This window comes from Phodopus roborovskii, unplaced genomic scaffold (assembly GCF_943737965.1).
Source record: "Phodopus roborovskii unplaced genomic scaffold, PHOROB, whole genome shotgun sequence".
NCBI lineage: Eukaryota > Metazoa > Chordata > Mammalia > Rodentia > Cricetidae > Phodopus > Phodopus roborovskii.
The window spans coordinates 1,203,983-1,225,227 of record NW_026126689.1 but is presented as its reverse complement, the minus strand read 5'-3'; the positions used below and the strand labels follow the sequence as shown (position 1 = coordinate 1,225,227).

The 21,245-nt window shown below is 39.4% G+C and overlaps 1 protein-coding gene across 1 annotated transcript in view; it reads left to right on the top strand.

Moving 5' to 3' along the window:
• Cntnap2 (contactin associated protein 2) overlaps window positions 1–21,245 on the top strand; it is a 1,802,334-nt gene that overhangs the window by 1,058,336 nt on the left and 722,753 nt on the right. Inside the window, 1 exon segment of the mRNA XM_051174658.1 lies at window positions 10,652–10,758. Coding sequence (XP_051030615.1) covers window positions 10,652–10,758 — 107 coding nt within the window.

Genomic DNA, 21,245 nt, shown 5'->3' with positions numbered 1-21,245 from the left:
ATGCATCTCTTTCAGTGTGCCAATATTAGTTTATAATTTGTACAGAACTACTACTATTACAGTGTTTTACAATTTACAAAGAATAACCTCATGCTTTTATTTCTGCTCAATTTTTAGAATATACCAGATCCCGGGGCTTAATTTTTCCCTATAGCCTTTAGAACATGTCAGGATGTTCCTAATGTCCTGCCAGTAATGTCTGTGGTCATCATCTCCCAAGAAGAGGCAGGTGCATCAGTGGGATGTTCCTCTTTCTTCCTCTTTCTGGCTCTTGTCTTCCTCACTCCATGTCCCCCATTTCCTACCTACCCTGACACTTTTTCTACTCTCCCTTTTAAATTATTCATTCTAGAGTAATTCAAGCTCTAGCAGGTGTTGGATGAAATAAAGGGTATCCACAGATTAGACACATGAAACTCAAACCTGATACTTAGAGGAAATGGCACTGAGAAAAATCTCATTGCATTTTAGATATTTTTATTCCTTTTTATTAAGTTTATTTGAAAATCTTCATACATTATGCATACTATATTCTCATCACACTTAACCTCCAACTCTCTTGTACCCTCTCTATCTTCATCAGCCTCCTCTCCTCCCTAGAATTTCCTTTCTCCAGCTCCATCTTCTTGTCTGTTTGAGTATGGGTGTAGGGCTACCCATTAGAGCATGAGAAACTCACTACAATATCAACACTGTAGATAATGACTTCCCTTTGCCCGTCATCCATAAACAAACAATAGTTACTCGGTGAGCTGTTATCCCATGAGGCCCTCCTCTGTCTATAATTGTATATTGACAGGTGCAGTCTTAATACAATTCCTGTGCAGGTAACCAGAAACTTCAGTGTGTTCATGACAGTATGGGCTGTGTGTTGTCCAGAGTGTTTTGGTCTCTTTTTGGCCATTAGGCTCTTACATTTCTATGTCTATTACAGAGCTTCCTGCACCTCTTCCTAATGTCACTCTCCTACCCATACATGCACAAACACACACATATGCACATACACACACACAAGGGGGGAGCTAAGATAACACTTAATAACTTTATTGGAGTTATATTTTCCTATCTTCCACATCACTCAAAATCCAGCTCATTGGGTAATAGAAAAAGCAAAGTAGAAGCTTAAATGTGAAATGAACTATCCTAAAAGCTTTGATAGGATTTGAAATATCTTTGTTGCATAAGAAAACTCATTAGCTCATGCTGAAAATGTCACCAGTTATCACCATTTTAAATTAATTTAACCCCCTCCCAAGTAACGGATTAATAATGTAGCTCTTTAGTCCCTGGGTTTCTTGGCTGTTTCATCCTACTGTAGACTTTTATGTTGTTCTGTATGGAATACTGACACAACATCTGACCTTGACTTTATATTTTTCACTGTATTCTGGGCCACATATCTTTTATTCACCTTTTGAAAAATATGTCTTTATAGTCTGAAAAGATAACTTGGCAGCTAAGAGTACTTACTGTTCTTTCAGAGGTCTCAAGTAGAGCTCCCAATAGCCATGTGTGGCAACTCAACAACGGCTTGTAACTTTAGTTTCAGGACTTCTCTTCTGGTCTCTTTGCAGGCACCTACATGCACATGAATGTGCACGTGTGTGCACATTCATACTACACACACACACACACACACACACGCACGCACACACAAGATGTGTGTTTAATAAGAACATTACTTCTGGGGTCTCACCTCACCCATGTCTCTTCATGCTTAGTAATTCTAATTACTTAAGCTATTCTACTGGGAGTCAAGATTGCATAGACTTACACATATTCCCCTAATGCTCTAGCTTGATTTTCCCTATGAAAACAGGTCAGAATCTTGCACATGAATGAGCTATCACTGAATTACCTTGAAATCTTGTTTCACTCAAGTAAGAACAGGGTGGGACCCTGGAGGCAGGAGCTGATGCAGAGGCCATCAAGGTGTGTTACTTACTAGTTTGCTCCCCATTTGCTTGCTCAGCTTGCTTTCTTATAGAAGCCAAGCCCAGGGATGACACGGTACGCTACGGTAAGCTGGGCCCTCACCCATCAATCTCTAGTTGAGAAATTGCCTTACAGCTGGATCTCATGGAGGCTTTTCCTGGACTGAGTCTCCTTCCTCTCTGATGAGTTGACATGTGTAATGTTGACACACAAAACCAGCCAGTAGAGCAAGGTTCACTAAACAGGGTAGGACTCAGTCAATATATACGAGGCTGATAAGCAAAGCTATCGTCTCCAGAATCAACTATAGCACAAAAACCTGCATAAGATGAACTCAAGCAGCATACACACAGTTGGTAGCTATTGGCTCAGATGTTTGCAGTTTTTAGTCACATGTGGCCACAGGCAATTATTTGAATAGCAGCAACCTTGAAGTGTATTATGTCACAATGAGAAGCAAGGTGCAGTTAACCCCTGTGTAGAGTTAACTGTGGCTCAGTTTGAGTTAGAATGGATTTGTGACTATCACGAAAACACAAATAATAGTGTTTTAAACTGCACAGAGATGTACTTCTCTCAAACAAATATATGCTTCGGAAGACCAGGGCTACCAAAGTAACTGGAACTCAGAGCACTTACACGTTATTCTTTGCTATTCTCACATGTGATGGGATAGCTCTGTCAAGGCTGATGCACACAGGTTGATTTCCAAGAAGAGTCTTGAAGAGAAGAAAAAAAGAAAAAAAAGCACAAAAGTGCATGCACGTTTTAAAAGCAAATTTTTATTGGAGTTCAACTAGGTGTGCATCCCATTGCCTTGGATGTAGTCGCAGGGCCACAAGGCAGACACGAGGCACCCAGAAAGATAGACTGTAAGAAGTATGTTTTTCCTCCCGCCACTGGTCTTGTCCCGCCGCCACACCAGCCCCAATTAACACACAGAGACTCTGTATTTGATATAATGCAGTTGGCCAGTTACTTGTTTCTTATCAGCTAGCTCTGTCTTAAGTGTTAACCCATTTCTGTTAATCTAAGTATTTCCACTTGGTCTCATCTTACCGGAGAGCCAGCTGGTGTCCTGCTCTCTCCCGACTCTCCATCTTGACTCCTCCTTACTACTTCCTCTCTCCTCCTTGTCTCCTAATCCTGCCTATCTTGCTTGGCCAACAGTGCTTTATTCATTAACAAGTATGAGAAACATATTTACAGAATGACATCTCCCAATGGACAGATAAATAAATTATAGGATGGTACATAGGTGGGTAGTGGGTAGGCAAAGGTAGATAGGTAGGTAGGTAGATAGATAGATAGATAGATAGATAGATGATAGATAGATAGATAGATAGATAGATAGATAGATAGATAGATAAGATGATGGGTTGGTGGAAGGATGGATGGATGGATGGTAAGTGAACAAATGATAGATGATTGATAAATAGATTGCAGGTAGGTAGATCCAATTTAGAATTGCATTTCAGAAATAAGCACAGTCTCCTGAAGATGCAACTCCTGTCTTTGCTGCTCTAGAAATCGTTTAGAATGTCTGGCCAGGAGTAGGAAACCTGCTTATTAAGAACTTGGTGATGTTTGTTTAGGTTCAATAGAGTTTGGCCTGGAGACAGGCGAAGGTATTGCTGATCCTGCAGATTATTCCCCTATGAGTATAATCACTGTAAGGGGATGTTTTATTCATAAAAACATAGGGAACTGATTGTACAAGAAAAACTCTAAGTATATTAACAAAGTAAGATAAAGGGCTCTCTGGTTTATTATAATAAAATGAAATAAAATACAATGAAGTAGAAAGGTCAAGATTAGGTGCTCATTTTTAGAGTACAATGAGTGATGAGGAGACTTCTTCCAGAAATATGTAATGACTGGATGATATAGACCAAATCTGCTTGATTAGTTTTTAGTGTAAACTTTGGGTATAATGTAGGAGGTACAATAAATATCTCTGAACTTAAGTATTTCCATAAATAAATGCTTGTTGGAAAAGCCCCATCAATATAACATTAGTATCTCTACAGTATTAAGTTACATAGCAATGGGTTATTAAATCGTGCTCGGACATGATTAGTACTTCTCCATATAACTTCCATCTGGATGAAACAGTGCTATATACCTCACAGCACATAAAACCTCAGGAAGAACTGAAGTATAACTAATTCACAAATTTCAATATATAAATTAACATGGAAGGAGACCCTACCCAATTATTGGAGAGCCTCTGAAATTCACAAGCGTCCATGCCAGTACGCAAGCATTCAAACATTCTCAGGGACTTTTTCTTCAAAAGCTGAAATAAGATTTCGTATTTGGGTGAAGAGGAAAAACCATACATTCAGGATTGCTAATATACAAATCTTTTAAAATAAACATCCCATGGTTCAGAAAATGGTCTCTTAGTGATAAAGGGATTCTCATTCCTTTTTAAATTTAGAACAAGGGATGCTAATGAGCATCGATAAAATCCGCATGACTCTAAAAGCAAATCAAGTGTCCTGTCATGGGTGTAGTCATGAGATCCAGGCATGGGAGCATGGGAGTTGGCTGGGACTGAAAACATGTACTGTACTTGACTTCAAGGTGAAGCAAAAGGCCTTTGTAAGAGGTGATCACCTGCCATGGTGGACGTAAAACCCACAGTCATGTTCTGGAGCAATTCAGCTTACTAAATGAAATGAGGAGACTATTGATGGGAGATGTCATTCTGTATATGTTTCTCATACTGGTTAATAAATAAAGCACTGTTGGCCAATAGGAAAACAAGATAGGCAGGACTAGGAAACAAGGAGGAAAGAGGAAGTAGTAAGGAAGGAGTCAAGATGGAGAGTCTGGAGAGAGCTGGACGCCAGCCGCCTCCCCGGTAAGAGAAGGCCATGTGAAAATACAAAGATCAGCAGAAATGGGTTAATACTTAAGACAAAGCTAGCCAATAAGAAACTAGTACCTGGCCAACAGTATAATATCAAATACAGAGTCTCTGTGTATTATTTGGGGTTGGCGCGGCAGCAGGACAAGACCAGCGGCGGCAGGCGGAAAAACCATACTCGTTACAGACTATTGCATGCCATTCCCAGTAGATTATTTTTTAAAAAGTAAGAATGTATGTAAAGCACAATGCAAAACTCAAAAGTGGTCTTGGGAGAAATGAGTAACTAGTTTACACATCCCTGCCTGGTGGCATAGCTCTCCCTTCCTTCCTGCTTGCTCCTTCTTGTCAGGGTCTCCTCTTCCTCCGCTACCCCTTCCTCCCTGCATGCCCTACACAGAGAACTTTGACGAGCTTGCATCTTGTTATTCCAAGCCAGATCTTCTGAGCAACCACAGAGGCAACACGAGACACCCCATGAGAAGTCTCCGACACCACCTAGAGCTCTGGAATCACATCCTTGCTTTCATAATAATTTCAAGCTAATCCTACACACATAAAAGTTTGGGAAACACTGCCTATTAGTGGCATGGGCTTAGGAGACACGGGACAAGGATCTCTTGCAGAAAGTGCTATGCTTCTTCTTGTTTTCAAGTGTGAGCATGTTTCCAGGCAGATAGTGTCTCAGCATCCTTGTAAGCAAGCTACTGGGTTCCATAGAACCAAATGTGCCCTTAATGCTACAACAAAGATTTTACTTGCTTTTGACAGCCCTGAGGTTTGAATAAGCCAGGGCTTTGTGTCTGCTAGGCTGAAGTTCTAGTGTAGATCTATGCCTGGCCTTATTTAATCTTTTAAACAATATACAGAGAAAAAAAAAAAACCTTTAAACTCCCTTGAAGATTACCAAGGTAATTGATTTATACTGTCAGAAAAACATTTTGTTTTATATAAGAGATAAAAGTTGTTCTGCTCTCTCTGGCTTATTCAGTAGTGCCCATAAACCAGGAAGCTGCCATCAACAAACAAATCTGGTACTGTTGGCTATTTCTTGTAGTCATGAATCCCAATTTCCTCGATGTTTTGCAATTGAAATCAAGTACAAAAAAATAAAAGAGATGTTTTGGGTGCAATAAAATTGTAACTGTCCTTATAACCCTGAATTGAATTGTTGCATCCTTCCAAACAGGCTGTCTGTGTTGATTCATTTTATATTAAGGAATTCTACACTGGAACTTTAAAGCCATAGCCTTTAATTGTCTCGTGATCGGGGGTGCAAACGTTTTGCTTAAAAACTGCATTTAGCAAACCGCTTTCCAAATGGGTTTCTCTAAACCCAGAGATTAGTGCTGCTCCCAGTCCTCATGGGAAAAGCTTCAGCTCCTTTTTGCTTCAGAGAGCAGTTAATACAGAGCCTCGCAACTGGTCAGTGCACATAGAAGTCTCTGTAAAGGTGCTCAGCCATAAATAGGAGACCTGTATCATACCATCCACCCACAGAGTTCAGGAACTTCCAAGGAAGAAAGGAAGTTCAAAGATTTTCAAAGTCAGGGAGTCCTGTGACTAGTGAGTATCTTCTAGAATGACAAGAACACTCATGAATCCAAAGCAGCTGTGGTCACCTGTATAGCATATGTACAAGATGAAGCCAGTTAACATCCAAGCATATACATAGACCGGAAAGGGACCCCTGATCTTCCAGAGGAGCTACTAACAGCTGTGCCTGCTAATAGATGGGAAGTCAGTTTCCTTTAAGGCTGTGGTCATTGATACTTGACTTTGCTCTAAAGAAGAGCTCTGCATCCATGAATAGATGGGTAGCACTTACTGAACTCACTGGATCATTAAGAAGAAAGAAAAAAAATGAAGTTGAGAAGAAGATGGGAACTAGGGAAGATTTGGAGGTGGTAAACTATGACCAAAATATATCGTGTACATGTATGGAACCTTCAGAGAATAGAGAAGAAACATAACTTAAGGAATGCATTCGTATTTTTAAGCTTCTTGCAGAACTGTAACTAGAAGTATAAATCCAGTTGAGTCTTGAACAGCAGGCTGTCTGGAATGGGTAATTGCCCACATGACTTCTTCAAGAACTTTCTGATCAGAGCAAATCAACATCTCTCAACTTTTGCCCTGCATGTCCCCAGTCTGGGCCAAATGCCTTCTCAAGCCGAAGCAGTCTAATCATTTTGATTTATTTTTGATGTGATTCAAACTTTCAAGCTAGCACATATCATGAGGAAAATTACACATTTCCTGTGGCCCACTAAAAAATGATTTATTAGAGCAAATCTATATTAAGACTAAATTCCCAGGGAAAATTAATCTGTTTTTCTCAGAATGAAAGAGATAATTGCCCCTGATGTGATTTTATTTTTATGTCCATGATGGCACAACTTTGTGGCATTTCATGTATCTGAGTCCCTCTCTAGTCTTTCTGAGCATGGGATAGATGCCCCATTATGCACAGAATTCTAAGTAAACACACTTCATTGTGGGAGCATCCAGGGAGAAGAGATGGATACAGCAATAAACAATTACTATAGAACATGGTAACATTGCATTGGGTGCATGCAAGCAGTTCTATGGGAATTCAAGATAAGAACTGCTAATTAGAGTATTAGGTTAGTTGCATTTTATTTCTATTGGTAACTGGTCCTAACAGTTTGAAATACACTGATATTAGATATGAGATGATATGAACCAACCTGCTCTGGAAATTTATTTAATGTCCTACAATTAAGAACTAGAATCTTCACATGGAAAATGCCAATTTTAAAATTATAAATGACAAAAAGCAAAATTTAAATCAAAATATGAAAATCCTATTTAGTAAAAACTATTATTTAAGAAGGAATCTGTGCTACAGACTGGTAGGAGCAGCCAGGTTTTTTTTGTTTTGTTTTGTTTTTTTTTCTGTCAGTGATGGTTCTAGATGTCTCATGGGATTAAATTCTCACTTATGTTTTTTTGACATTATCTAAGGAGAATTATTCAAATCATTCATCATTTCCAACTTGGTTTCCCTTGCCCACTTTTGCACTGTCTTGGTATAATGAGATGTTATAAATGACCTTAAGTACCAGACTGAACTAATATTAACCCACGAGAATTTGGAAAGTTCAATATACTACCGAAAGGGTATCTCTTTCCCGAATTTCAAGATTAAGTATCAAATATGTTTTCCTGTGATGTTAGGAGTCTCTACTCACTCTCTTTCATGATGTTGAAAATAAGGACTGTTGATAGGGAGCACCTGCTGGGTGGTGGGGGTAGGGGGGAGCTTTCTGGGAGTTTACAGGATGTATTGGTCTTGCAAATGGCCATGACAAACAATCCAGGGCCACCTGCCAATTGCTGTTACACTTTATTATCACCACTTTTTTTCTGTACTTATCTGCCATGGCTACTTTTTAACACTTTTAGTCATCATATTTCATCCTGTTTTTGTTTTTGTTTTGTTTTTTGATACAGATAAAATATTTCCAACTTAGTTACATCCTCTAATTATCCTCAACTTTTAACTAACACAGTTTCCAAATTTCTATGGCACTTTATATCTGTTCCATGGCTCATCCAAGTACTCCTGGTATTTTGCATGGCTCCTGCTCTGACCCTAATTTACAATTAGATTCAGAGATCTTTGGACAAGGCTCATCTCTGTCATCTACGTAAAACCAGAACCATGCCACAGGAGAGAACGCGGCTATTGAGAGTAATTCAAATTTCCTAGGCACCCAAGGTTGTGCCTTTGCTTGCATTCTATTTCAACCTAATAATGATCATTCTTATTTTCTTCTTTCATGATCTAGATGCTCAAAGCTCTAAACTGTGCCTGCAGTACTACTTTCCTTGACCATTCTGTGCTGTTTCCCATTCCCACCCTCATCATAGTTCTTGCTTACAATGTATTGACTTTGCTAAGCACGTTCACCAAGGCATAGTGAGCTGTATGTTTTACTGGCAGTGCTTTTAGGAGTGGCTGATTTGATATAAAGAGCTAAGTTGGGATGTTTAGGCTCTGAGACTACACTGGTCAGTTCTTATAGCTAGTAGCTACTAGAATATTATGAGTAAAAGTTTCCCCACAGGATGGCTCCTATCAGTCCATTACCCAGAAATACCACTGTTGACTCTATTGTTTTAAATTGGGAGGGGATTTATATGTTGAAGTTTCTGATTAAATTATCAAAATTCCTAGCTGAATTCCAATGCATATCAATATTCTTTTTTAGACTGCAAGAATCTTAATATTTACTATAAAAGTAGAAAAATGTAGAGAATTTTGAGAGTGGAATGGATGGGAAGGGAAAGGAGATAGGATGAGTAGAAAGGAAAGTATATTATTGATGCAGGGATGTCTCAAACCACATTCCAGTCCTAATTTTAGACTAAAGTCAAGGTAAGAAATTATGTCTGGCGAGTGATGATCCAGATGGGTATAGTTCCCACCTGTTGGACTCCTAGTTCCAACTTAATAATTATCAACTTCATGGACATTGTCTCTAAACTTAACATGGTACAAGGGAATTCTGCTTAGATACAGAAGGAAGATATTCTATCACCGGGTAATGAGATGGATTGAATTAGAGACACAGAAATGTAGCTTCTACATAATCTTCATTGAGAATGGTTAAATGATGGCGACCAGAGCCTGGGGGGGGGGTGGTCAGGGAGGGCTGGGAAAAGGTCTATCTGCAGGTCAGGCTACAGTTAAATAAGAGGAAGAAGTTGTTGTGTGGGGTCACTAGACATAAGGATCATGTTCTCTGTATTTCAAGGCTAAAGAAAATACTTTTGAATACTTTTCAGCATAAGTGGTGAACATTTAGGAGATAGCTACGTTTAGCCTTAATCATAACACAAAGAGAACAATATGTCAAAACAGTACACACAGTAGGACACTAATATGCCCAATGTCCCCACTTCTGTGTGCCAGCAGTGAAATAAAATGTGAGGAGCCAGAGGCATGACTCGATGCTTATGAGAGCTTGCTGCTCTTGCAGAATCAGCCAAGTTTGGTTCCCAGGCAACTCACAACCATACTTAACTACAGCTTCGGGGGATCCTATACTCTCTTTTGGACCCCATGGGAACCTGCATTTCACATAAACACATAGACAGCAACAAAGATAAAAAACTAAAATTTAAATTATGTGTTTCTAAAGTATTCACAGGGTAGGTATAATTGCCCAGTTTTCCAAAGGTGAAAATCGCGGTTCAGAAAAATTAATGGGTTATAATTATCTGCCTTGTAAAATTTTGTTCGCGCCTATGCTTTGTCCTCCTAACTTTTGCTCGCAAACACTTTAGGCAGCCACCTTTACCTACTCAGATTGGTACAGAAGGAGACTTTTGAGGATTGGGTGTTCCATTGTTGTTATTGTGCCACTGTTTTGGAACCCCAGGTTGTGGCAAACCCATAACTAGGCCTTCTCCTTTATACTACTATTGACTTTGTTTAAAAAAACAAATAGGACAAGAAGTCAGATGGGTCATCTTCCATTTCTCACCAAGAAGACTCTCAGGAGGTATCTTTGTGGCTTGTAGAATTAAATTAAAATGAATCTGTGATATGCAAATGAACAGCCTCAACTGTTTGATAATATCTATGGTTTATTCAGAAAGGGGAAACGCCAGTCCTGTGATACATCATCTTTTGTGTGCCCGGCACCTTCCATCATGAATCATATTAATTTGCTTAAACTAACAAGGATTAATTGCTTCAGCAAGGCAACCTGGCGTTGAAATGATATATTGCCCAAGCAGCTTGGAATTTGGCCACCCATAAATCTCATTTGCTTGTTGGTTTATTTCTTTTTTTTTTTTTTCTGACAGATGTGTGCCCAATCACTGTGAGCATGGTGGGAAGTGCTCACAAACATGGGACAGCTTCAAATGCACTTGCGACGAGACAGGATACAGCGGGGCCACCTGCCACAACTGTGAGTGCCAATTTATCTCACTTTAATCTTGTAATTGCATGGGAATCATGGTCTTCAGCTACGCTTTACAGCATAGCAACCTGAATTACACACATCTTGCTCTGCTTGATTCTTGGGGGGAAAATCCTCAGGATTGCATTCTAATTTTTCCAAAAGTGGTATTCTAGTTGTCAAAATATATTCTTTCCTAATTACTCTAAAGAGGGACAGACACATCCAACATTTCATATGTGAAAATGGGATGCTGAGATTGGATTCACCTCTCGTCCAAAGACATTGCTTGGGAATTGTGTTAGTGTGACGTTGCTAACTGGATTCTCATTCATCATCTCATCCAAGAGAGACAGGACAGTGAATAATTACAACATTTAGTTTCTGGGCAATGCTTGCCTCATGCTTTCCCCCAGTTTTTTGGTTACATTATTTTTAAAGCAAAGGAATATGTCAGACAGTGGAATAGTTCATTGAAGTTACAAATAAAAATAAGATCCGAAGAACACAATTTTTAAAGATATTAAAAGTAATATGTAAGGTACAAAGATCACAGGTAAATTAGATTTGTGATTTATTTCGCGTGGCATTGTCCTGAAATGTTAAATAAAAGTTAAAATATTTAACTTGAGCATTGTAAAACAATTTCTAACTCTGTCATTATAATATTAATTTCCTGAATGTCCTGATGTTTTATTTTTGAAAGTGGGTATGTCATAACATGCAGTTGGGAGAGAAGGGAGTCATCTGTTATCTGACATATGGATATGAGTATGTGTGTGTACAAGCATGAATATTGTGTATATTAGTATGTACTCACACATGTGTGTACATATACAGATGTGTGTGTTCATGTGTATGTGCATGGCTATGGGTGCATGTGTGAGTATGCATGATATGTGCATGTAGGGAAGAAGAAAAAGGAAGGCAAAATAGAGATTTGACTTTGTTTCACAACTCTAAAACACAGAAAAATCTCAAGTCTAAATTCTCTAATTATACAGATTGATTATTCTTCATTTCACTTTTTGGAAATAACAAGCAAACATTTTCAGAGTAGAGTCTTGGGTATAGTAAAAATGCAATATTATTCCCCGTGCCTTTCCATGTTGTTATTTTTAGTAATGTGCAGTAAGAAATCACGTTTGCATTGTACTAAGAGCCTATGTTAAGAAAAGCTGCTTACAATTTATTTTTCTTCACTTATAAATTTGTCTGGTGAGATTCTAAAAATCAAGAGATAAAAAAACAAAACAAAATAAAACAAAAAACTGTCATTGGGGCCAGTGGGGGATGCCTCAGCAGGTAAGGATGCTTGCTTGCTACCAAACCTGAATTTCATCTCTGGGACCTCCATAATGGGAGGAGAAAAACCAACTCCCACAAGTTATTATCTGAGTTTCCTTGTGTGTGCTCACACACACACAAACACACACACAATGTAATAAATTAATTTTAAAAATATGTGAACAATGATGAGGACATATTTAAAGATCAAATCACATGCATAAAGATTTATTATTTCATGTTCAGGGCTGTAGAAATGGTTCAGAAGTCAAGGGTACTGGCTGTTCTTTCAGAGGATCCAGATTGGGCTTCCAGCTCCCACGTGGCTATGTAAAACTGCCTGTAACTCCAGTACCAATGACTCTGGTATCCTCTTGACACTGCAGACACCAGACATGCAGATACTACAGATACATGCATGCAGAAAAAATGATAATACACATAGCATAAAAACAAGTAATTTATGTATTTATTGCTTTTGAAGGCAGGTTTTTGTCTGTGTGTAGCTCTGGCTATTCTGGGACTCACTCCATAGACCAGGCTACCCTCAAACTTAGAGATCCACTTACCTCTGTCTACTGAGTTCTGGGATTAAAGGCGTGTGCTATCACTGTCCTACCAAATAAATCTTTTAAAAAGAGATTCATGATATGTAAAGAATTTGGCACATAACAAATTTAATGAATAAAAGCAATAATTAAACTACTTAAAAGAAAGAAATTACAACTAAATTTGATTCTAACCAACCATATCTAGAAGTTGACTTTCAGTTGCTATTCACTACATAAAACACGATCTATAATAGTCAAGACAGGAACCTTCCTTTTGCCCATATATTTCATATAACCATTTATAAACAACTTGCTTAATCATGAGATTTTGTGTCTGTAATTTTATCTATAATCAAAGAGAAAGAAACTGATGTTTTGATAAATGACTCCTCTCTTGTTGATTGTTTGATATTGAATTGAAAAGCCAATAATTTTGAGATACTTGCTCCCATCATTAAAGGTCAATTTTACAAATATATACTATTAACTGAGTAATTGAATTTGGCTTTTGAAAGCAATAACTGAAAGTGTCAGAATGACCCTGATATGTTGACATTTGGCCAGTTCCAAAAAAAAAAAAAAAAAAAAAAAAAAAAAAAAAAAAAGAATAAAATAAAAATGAAAGAGGGAAAATTACCTCAGGCACCGTGTCCTTGTGCACCATCCTACTGGTCCCCATGCCCTGGTACTCCATCCTGCTGGCCCCGTGTTCTGGAACTCCATCTTGCTGGTCCTGGTATATCAACCAGCTAGTCCCCATGTCCTGGAGCTTCATCTACTGATTCCCTGTTCTATTCTTTTCTCTGAAAGTCAAAGTATGCCTTTTCAGAATGAAAACCAAATCTCTTGTTGTCTTCTTTCAATACAGTGGGTACCTTGAATATTCAACTAGTATATGAGCAGAAGTTAACAAGCCAATTTTCATTCTTCAAGATGGTTTCTGTTTGGAGGCCTTTATCTTGTGAATCATTGAAGGATATTTGATTTATAAGTTTTGAGTGTGTGTGTGTTTGTGTGCGCGTGTTTCTTAATACTCTTACTAGGGACTAGTGAGATGATCTGAAACATAGCACATAATGTGTAGCAAATTATAAGTGTTATTAGTTGTGTAGTGAATGGACAATTTTGCGTTGACAGTAGGCCCAGGTAGTGCAGTGTTCACATGTAGAAAGTCATGAGGTTTCTCTGAGACCTCCTTATTCCTATGAACTAACGGTTTGCTTGAAATCCCTCCTAGTCTTCAAGGCCAGTGTACTCACAGTGAAGCTGCCTATTCTGAGCCTCTTGGGTTTTTAGTTTCATGGAGGTACAAGTTGAGCATTGCTGACCCATGGTAGGTAGCAAACTAAAATCAAACCAAATGTTTGTAGAGTTTCAACCCTTACAGTTAGTCTTTAAAAGCCCTTTGCCTCACTTTCTAGACTGGTCCTGGCTTGGTAAGGGAGTGATAGGAGTTTCTTGAGTAAGTACCAGTGATCAAGCCATTGTTCCTGTTAATAATGGCTGGCTTTTCACTTTCTCCATCACTTACTTGTCGCACCCTTGGCTGCTTAAGCTCTTTGAGTCTCTGTGTTCTCATTGGTGAAATGCCTCTAGTGACCACCATGGCCTGATTAACTAAGATGGCACCTGGGGATACTGGAAGAACTTGTCCCCACGAAGCACTCAGTGTCTTCCTTTCCTTTCACTCCTTCCAAAGGGAATGTGCTTTGTTTTGAACCTCTATTTGTCTGGAGAACACAACTAGTCCTCGATTTAATGTTACTATTCATCATTGACTATCATCTTTGTGGCAGACATTGATTGGTTTGTAGACGTTGATTGGTTTTCACAGCATCTTTCTCCTGAAGGAAAGCTAATTTTAATACCTCTTACACCTGATTGTTTGTTTACTCATCAAATCTTTTCAGTTGGTTGTGCATAGGACTCAGATTGTCATTAACACACTACTCACTGGAGGTCAGAATTCCATTCTAGAAATGGTGAAACCATAGGGCAGTAAAATCTGGGTTTTGTTAACCAAGAGCAAAAGGAAATAGTTGGTGATAAATATTGAACACAATTAATTCTTACCATTTTGTATTTTAAATTTTTCTCTGAAGAAAGTCTATTTTCAGTGCCTTCTCTAAGAGCTACTCCACCATAACATGGACTGAAATCCCCAAGAAAGAAATCAGCAGATGACTAGTGTGTGTGTTTGTGATGGTTCATGTGCTTGCTGGGGTATTACACTGACTTTCATCTACTTCTCCCTCTCTAAACTGTAAGAATGTGTAAAACAAAACTCTGCAGTTCCAGCTGTGGCCTTCCTCTAGCATCTCTCCATAAACGCACTACAGTCGTCTCCAGGCTTCCTTCTCAGTGCTCCTAATGCTCCTCTGGATCTAATTATCATCTCATTTTCCCACATGTGTTCCTTAAAACTTTTAAGATTATGGTCCTTATTTACATAAATTAAATCCAAGAAGCTATCCCTCATCTCTGGGCTTAATAGGTTTTCCCCCCTCATGCTGTGTTACTTGGTGCTCTCTTAGGAATCAAAGATTCTTCTGTATTCTATGACTGTTATGCAGAACTGCCTTCACGTTCCCAGACTATTTTAATCACATGAAACCTTTATGCTATGCATCCAAACAGGGAGGTGAAAGATAGAACGTTGGCATCTGACAAAGATAAGCAAATGTTTGGGATTGGAAATTATTAAGAACATTAAAATTCTAGGTATATATTCTGAGATAAAGTGCTGGGGTTTTTTTTCTTTTTATACCTAGCTGTTTATGAAGGGACAGGTGGTGGCCCAGAGATGACACTGTTGTGGATCAGTAAGAGACACAGTAGTTAACTTGCATTGGTCCTTTCCAATTTTAAAAATGTGACATTTCAGAGATGAGAAAACCCAAAAAGTCAATCGGTTCTCCCACTGCTACACATCTGTGTATAAATCTTTCCCAGGCAGTGCACTGTTATGGAGAGCAACAAAAGCTATAAAGCAAATATTCAACACACTATTTTCTGAACAATTACTCAAGGTCCATATGTTTGTAAAACTGAGTCGTACTATACTGCATATCTCATAATATGTTGTTTATAGTCCATTATGCATATAAGTAATTTTAATCAAAGCATAACATTTCAAAAGGATGTAACTTCACCTCCTATAGTCACATTAGCTTAGAGTACAGGCAAATTTACTTAGGTCAGTGACGACAGCTTGGGGTATTGCTACAAAACCAAGAAGTCACTGAGAACCTTACTGTGCCTCCAAAATACAGTTTAGATGCTTGGCCTTGCAGAATTGGATTAGTTTCCTTGACTACCAGTGTATCTGCTGTGCAAGGTCCTATTTAATGCGGCTATGTCTATGAAAACCAGGCTTTCTACTTTGATTTTCTTCACGTGCACCCTTTTGTCCCTGGGTTCTCCTTTCCATTTGCAAGTTATGTGCCGCTGGCTCTGCTAAAAGCCTGTTGCATGCCTTCCCCCTCTGCATTGCTGTGTACACTTCTGTTTTTCCTCTAGATATCAGCTTAGCATTCACTGCATTAGAAACACTGTCTGAACCCAAGCAAGACACCTTTCTCTAAGACATACAGCCCCTTTGAGTGAATATGTTGCCTTTATGCTTATGCTTTTTCCATTGCACTGGTCCCATGTTTTGTTGACCTTTTTACTTATAACATCTATTATATGGGCAGACATGTGTGTTGTAGATGTGCTCTGACTTAAAGAATGCAGAAATACACAGACTATGACAAGCATCCAAGGGTTGTTTTGAAAGTTGTGAAGGTAACCAAACTACACAAGTGAATAGAACTAAATATGAAAAAGAGGGAGAAAAGGGGGGGGGATGTGGATTAATGGGTGGCAGAGGAGTCAGTGACAATGATTACAGGAATAACCAAGATATAAAACCATGGTGCTTCACTATATCAGCAAATAAACCCATACTTTTAAAATATTTGAATAGGATACTATGTCACATCGTGACTGTTTCCTAGTCATTAAAACAGTTACGCAGCACTGAGCTGAAAACCACAGTGCAGCTAAGACGCTGAGTCTAGCTCAAAGAGCGTAGAGATCTACTGTGCTGGAGGAGGACCAATCAATGCTGAAGTAGACATGGATGCGTTTCAATATGTTCCCTGTCTCGTGAATGACAAGAGCATGCTTTGAGCTCAGTGAAACTGGGGTAAGGTGGACATCACAGACTTCAGATTCATCACGTAGTACTGTGTATGTATCATTGACATAAAGAAGTCACAGACTGGGAAACCCCAAGGCTGGTGTGAGCCTGAGCTGCTCAGGAAGGGGACCATCTTCACATGCTGAACTTCAGCTCTGAGACATGACTGTCTACAATAGTTTAAGATCTTTCCCCAAGTGTTCCTGGTATACATGATGGTGGATTTTGCTCACACTGATACATAGAAAGGTCAGGTCTGCCAGCCCCTGCCATAGGACATAGGCAGCAGTAAAACAGCATGTTTCAGATTCCATCCTGCCCCCAAATTGTGACATATTTTTTGTGATTATTAAAGCCACTGGAGATCAAAACAGCAAAGTAGCTGTACTAGTTAGTTACAGAAGCTAGGTGGTGGTGCTATTCACCTTTAATCCCAGGACTCAGGATTCAGAGGTGGATGGATCTCTGTTAGTTCAAGGACAGGCTGACTACAGGAAATTGTTCCAGTCCTAAAAGAAACAGCCCACACACAGGATATCTCAGCATGAGGGACCACACACCTTTAATCCCAGCACTAGGGAGGTAGAGACTGGAGGATACAGCTAGACAGAGAAAAGAATAAAAGGAAGAAATAGGATCTGAGAGCCTTTTGCCTCTGAGGATTCCTGGAGACAAGATTCCCATTTCAGATGGGTAGAGGTAAGATCTACTGGCTTGGCTGCTTTGCCTCTCTGGTTTTCAGCTTGAACCCTGGTATCAGTCTCTCTGTCTTTGTGTGTGTGTGTGTGTGTGTGTGTGTGTGTGTGTGTGTGTGTGTGTGTGTGTGTTATACAAAATCACTTTAACTCTGTGAACTCCAGTCCACTCTTGGACATTCAGTGAATTCTTTTTCATTTTGAGATGAAATCTTACTGTACAGCTGAAGTTGCTTACAAACTCAAGGTCCTCCTTCCTCAGCCTTCCAAATTCTGGAATTTCAAGTGCCAGCCATAGTGTTTGTCATTATATCCTGGCTTTTCTAATTTCTGTCTATGTATGTATGAATGCAAAGGTATACACATATACACTATATATATATATATATACATATATGTATATATATAGTTTTAGTAATAAATCTAGTCAAGTTATTAAAGTTAAATTTTGTTGGGATGTATTTTTTGTACATAGCAATGAGCATTATAACATTTTATATAACTGGACCATGTAGTCAAGTCTTATACCTGCCCCTTTTTTCTCCTTATATGATCTTGCTATTCTTTGCTTGGTTTCCTAATCTTGATTTTTATGTATACATGATATATATGTATATGTAGTAATCATACTTATGTATATACACATATATTATCATGTATATATGTAATATACACATCCTTTTTTTGTGTGTATCTATGTAAATTCCATCCACAAATGAAAGAGGAACCAGGTGTTATTTGCTTTCTGGATTTCTGGATCTGGTTTATTTTGTTTAGTACAATCTCCAGTTGCTTCCATTTTGCTTTTGCTTCAAGGTTGATTAAAATTTCACTGTGTGTGTGTGAGAGAGAGAGAGAGAGAGAGAGGGAGAGAGAGAGAGAGAGAGAAAGAGAGAGAGAGAGATCCCCTGCATCTGTTTACCTGTTGATAGATACCTAACCTGATTCTCTACCTTGACTGTTGTGAATGGTGCTGCATTAAACACAGATCGTTGCACCTGCTGGCAACAATGTGGAGGAAAGTGTTGGCAGGGATGCAAATCAGCATGGCAGCTATGAAAATTTGGAGACTCCTGGAGAAACCAAAGCTAGAGCTGCCCAGCAATATGCTCTAATGTTTAAGAAGTTTTATTAATCCATTGAGTCTCAAAAACAACTAGCCAAATTCTGCATCAATTGTACACTGCATGCCAATGGAAGTAATGCTACTAGAGAGTCCTTGCTCAGTGGCTTCACCTGACCTTTCCTGCCAGTCAGTATCTCGGGATGAATCACAGGATGTATCAATAATGAAGCCAATACCCTCTGAAAACACCAGAGCTGTCCTCAGCTAATCAAAATGCTGCACTGGCCAATTTGTAAGCATAGGTTGAAATTGTTCTTTCTAAGCCCCACATGGTATTAATTATCCAGGTTTTGCTTCTCTGCCACCGAGAGGATGCCCCCAAATTCTCTCCAGTTGCCTCTCATTCCACTCGGCACGTGGCCTGCTTCAGATGATCCTCCTGTCCCTGTTATTAAACACAGCTGCAGGAACATGAATCCCTACCAAGCTCATCAGTACACTGCAGCTGACTGTTTTAATCCCTGGAATGCAGGAGGGTGGAGCTGCCATGGCAATTAAATAGTACCTTCCACAGAGGGGCATGTTTTCAGTAAAAACAAAATGCTTATAACTTTAGCTCATTCCCACAGCTGTTTTTTTTTTTTTTGGGGATTAAGAACTGTGGATAAAATGAATTGTGATACACTTACTATTTTTTTTTTATGGTCTAGGTTGTTTCTTTTGATATTTACAAAATATTACATACAGAGAGACAGGGAGAAGCAGAAAACATTGAGGTTTTACCACTTTACTTTTCCCAATTTTATTTGTACTACCTCCCAGGTCATGTTTTTTAACTGCTTACTTTTTTTCTTCTGTTTTGCACCTGCTTTAAAGTCCCCTTAGTAGATAAGTAGGGAAGCAGAGTGAAAGAAAGGAGACTCAGCTTCTCATTGACTGGTGCACACTTGAAATTTTAGTAGGGACCTGGGAGAAGGGTCAGACTGCGCACGGTAATGTGCTCTTCAAAAGCCTGAGGACCTGAGTTCAGCTCTCTAGAAGCCACATCACAAGTCAAATGTAACTGAATGTAGCCCTTATCTGGGGAGACAGAGGAAGGGCACCCCAATCCCTGGAGGTTTCTGCTTTCCAAATCTGAAGGCCCCATATTCAGCGTGACTCTGCCTCAAGAAACGAGGTGAAAACCAATAGAAGAAAGCAAACTGACACCCACATGTGGCCTTCACAAGCGTGTGTACACACGTGTGAACAAACCCCCACACACCTGCACAGCCCATGGACGCAAACACACCTGTACAATAAGCACATGCATGCAATGAAATTAAAGTGAGCTAATGACCTCTCCGTTGCTGACATGTTCTCCCGAAAACTCATTTTCTCACCAAAGATGATGCACTCTGGTGGAAGGAATCAGTGGCAAGTGGCTTCACTTCCCACAGTCACACTTATTACACAAAGAAGCAGTCACCCTAACGTCCTCTCCTCACCTTGTCTCCCGATGTCTGCAGATAATACGAATGGAGAGAAATGGGGATGAGCACCTTTTCAGAATGTCACAAGGCAGTTTCAGGGCCTCCAGCTACAACCAAATAAATTACGCTGGATTAAAACAGTGTGGGTCGTCTGCAGAAACACAGCCCAAGGACCTTTACCTTACTAACGCAGTCTACATTTCAAATTAATCCTTCCTTTGTGCTTTGGTTCAGAACTCTGGTTAAGATTAAACGTTGGGAGAAATGATTTAATTCCAGTCATTTGAATTTGTGCTGTAGTTTTTAAGGATGCTTTATTTTTTTTTTTTTTTTTACCTCTTTCGTCTTTAAAAAGGAAAAAGTTGATCTGCAAATACATAAAAAGCATTGTGCAGGGGAAACAGGCTATGATCCTATGAACTTCTCACAGGCTATGAAGTGCCAGAGCTGAGTTGGAGGAAGTTGGCTATGTTCATTAAATTCCTCTGTAGTTTGGATCTCAGTGACTGTCTTATCCCAAGGATCTGCGGATAGAGAGAAAGGAATACAAAACACCCATCTCTGCATGTTTGTCAAGTTGGTTAATGGGAAAAGAGAATAAAGAGCATGAAATTAGCTTGATATGAATAAAGGCAAGAAAACTTAGAAAGGAGTGGGAATCAGAATTGAAAGTAACATGTATCCTGCTGGAAGTCTTTTTTACATACCCATCCCAGTTCCCTCTCCCTCTGTCCCATCCCATCTCCCCTCCCACACACATACTCCACAGGGAGGGTGAGGGACCATCAAAATCTATCAAGTCATTTAGTGTAGGGTCTAGGCCCTCCCTCCTGCCTCTAGGCTAAGGGAGGATGTGCTCCATGGGGAATGTGCTCTCAAAGTCCTTTTGTGCACAGGGGATACATCCTGGTTCCACTGTCTGAGGTCCCTTAGTCTGCCCAGGCCTTCTAACTGAGACCCATATTCAGGGAGGTCTGAGTCAGTCCTATGCTGGATTCCCAGCTATCAGTCTGGGAGGGTCCATTAGCTCCCGCTTGTTCAGGTCCCTGCTGGAAATCTTAACCCCTCACCCCATTAAAGTATCCTTTGTTTCTATGTTGACATTAACCATGAACTTTCTAAGATCCAGCTATTTATTCTTTGAGAATTTTATGTATGTATGTAATGTGTTTTGATCATTTCCATGTCCACTTCCTCATTTCCAACTAACTTCTCCATGACAGCCCTTCCAGGGTGTCTCTC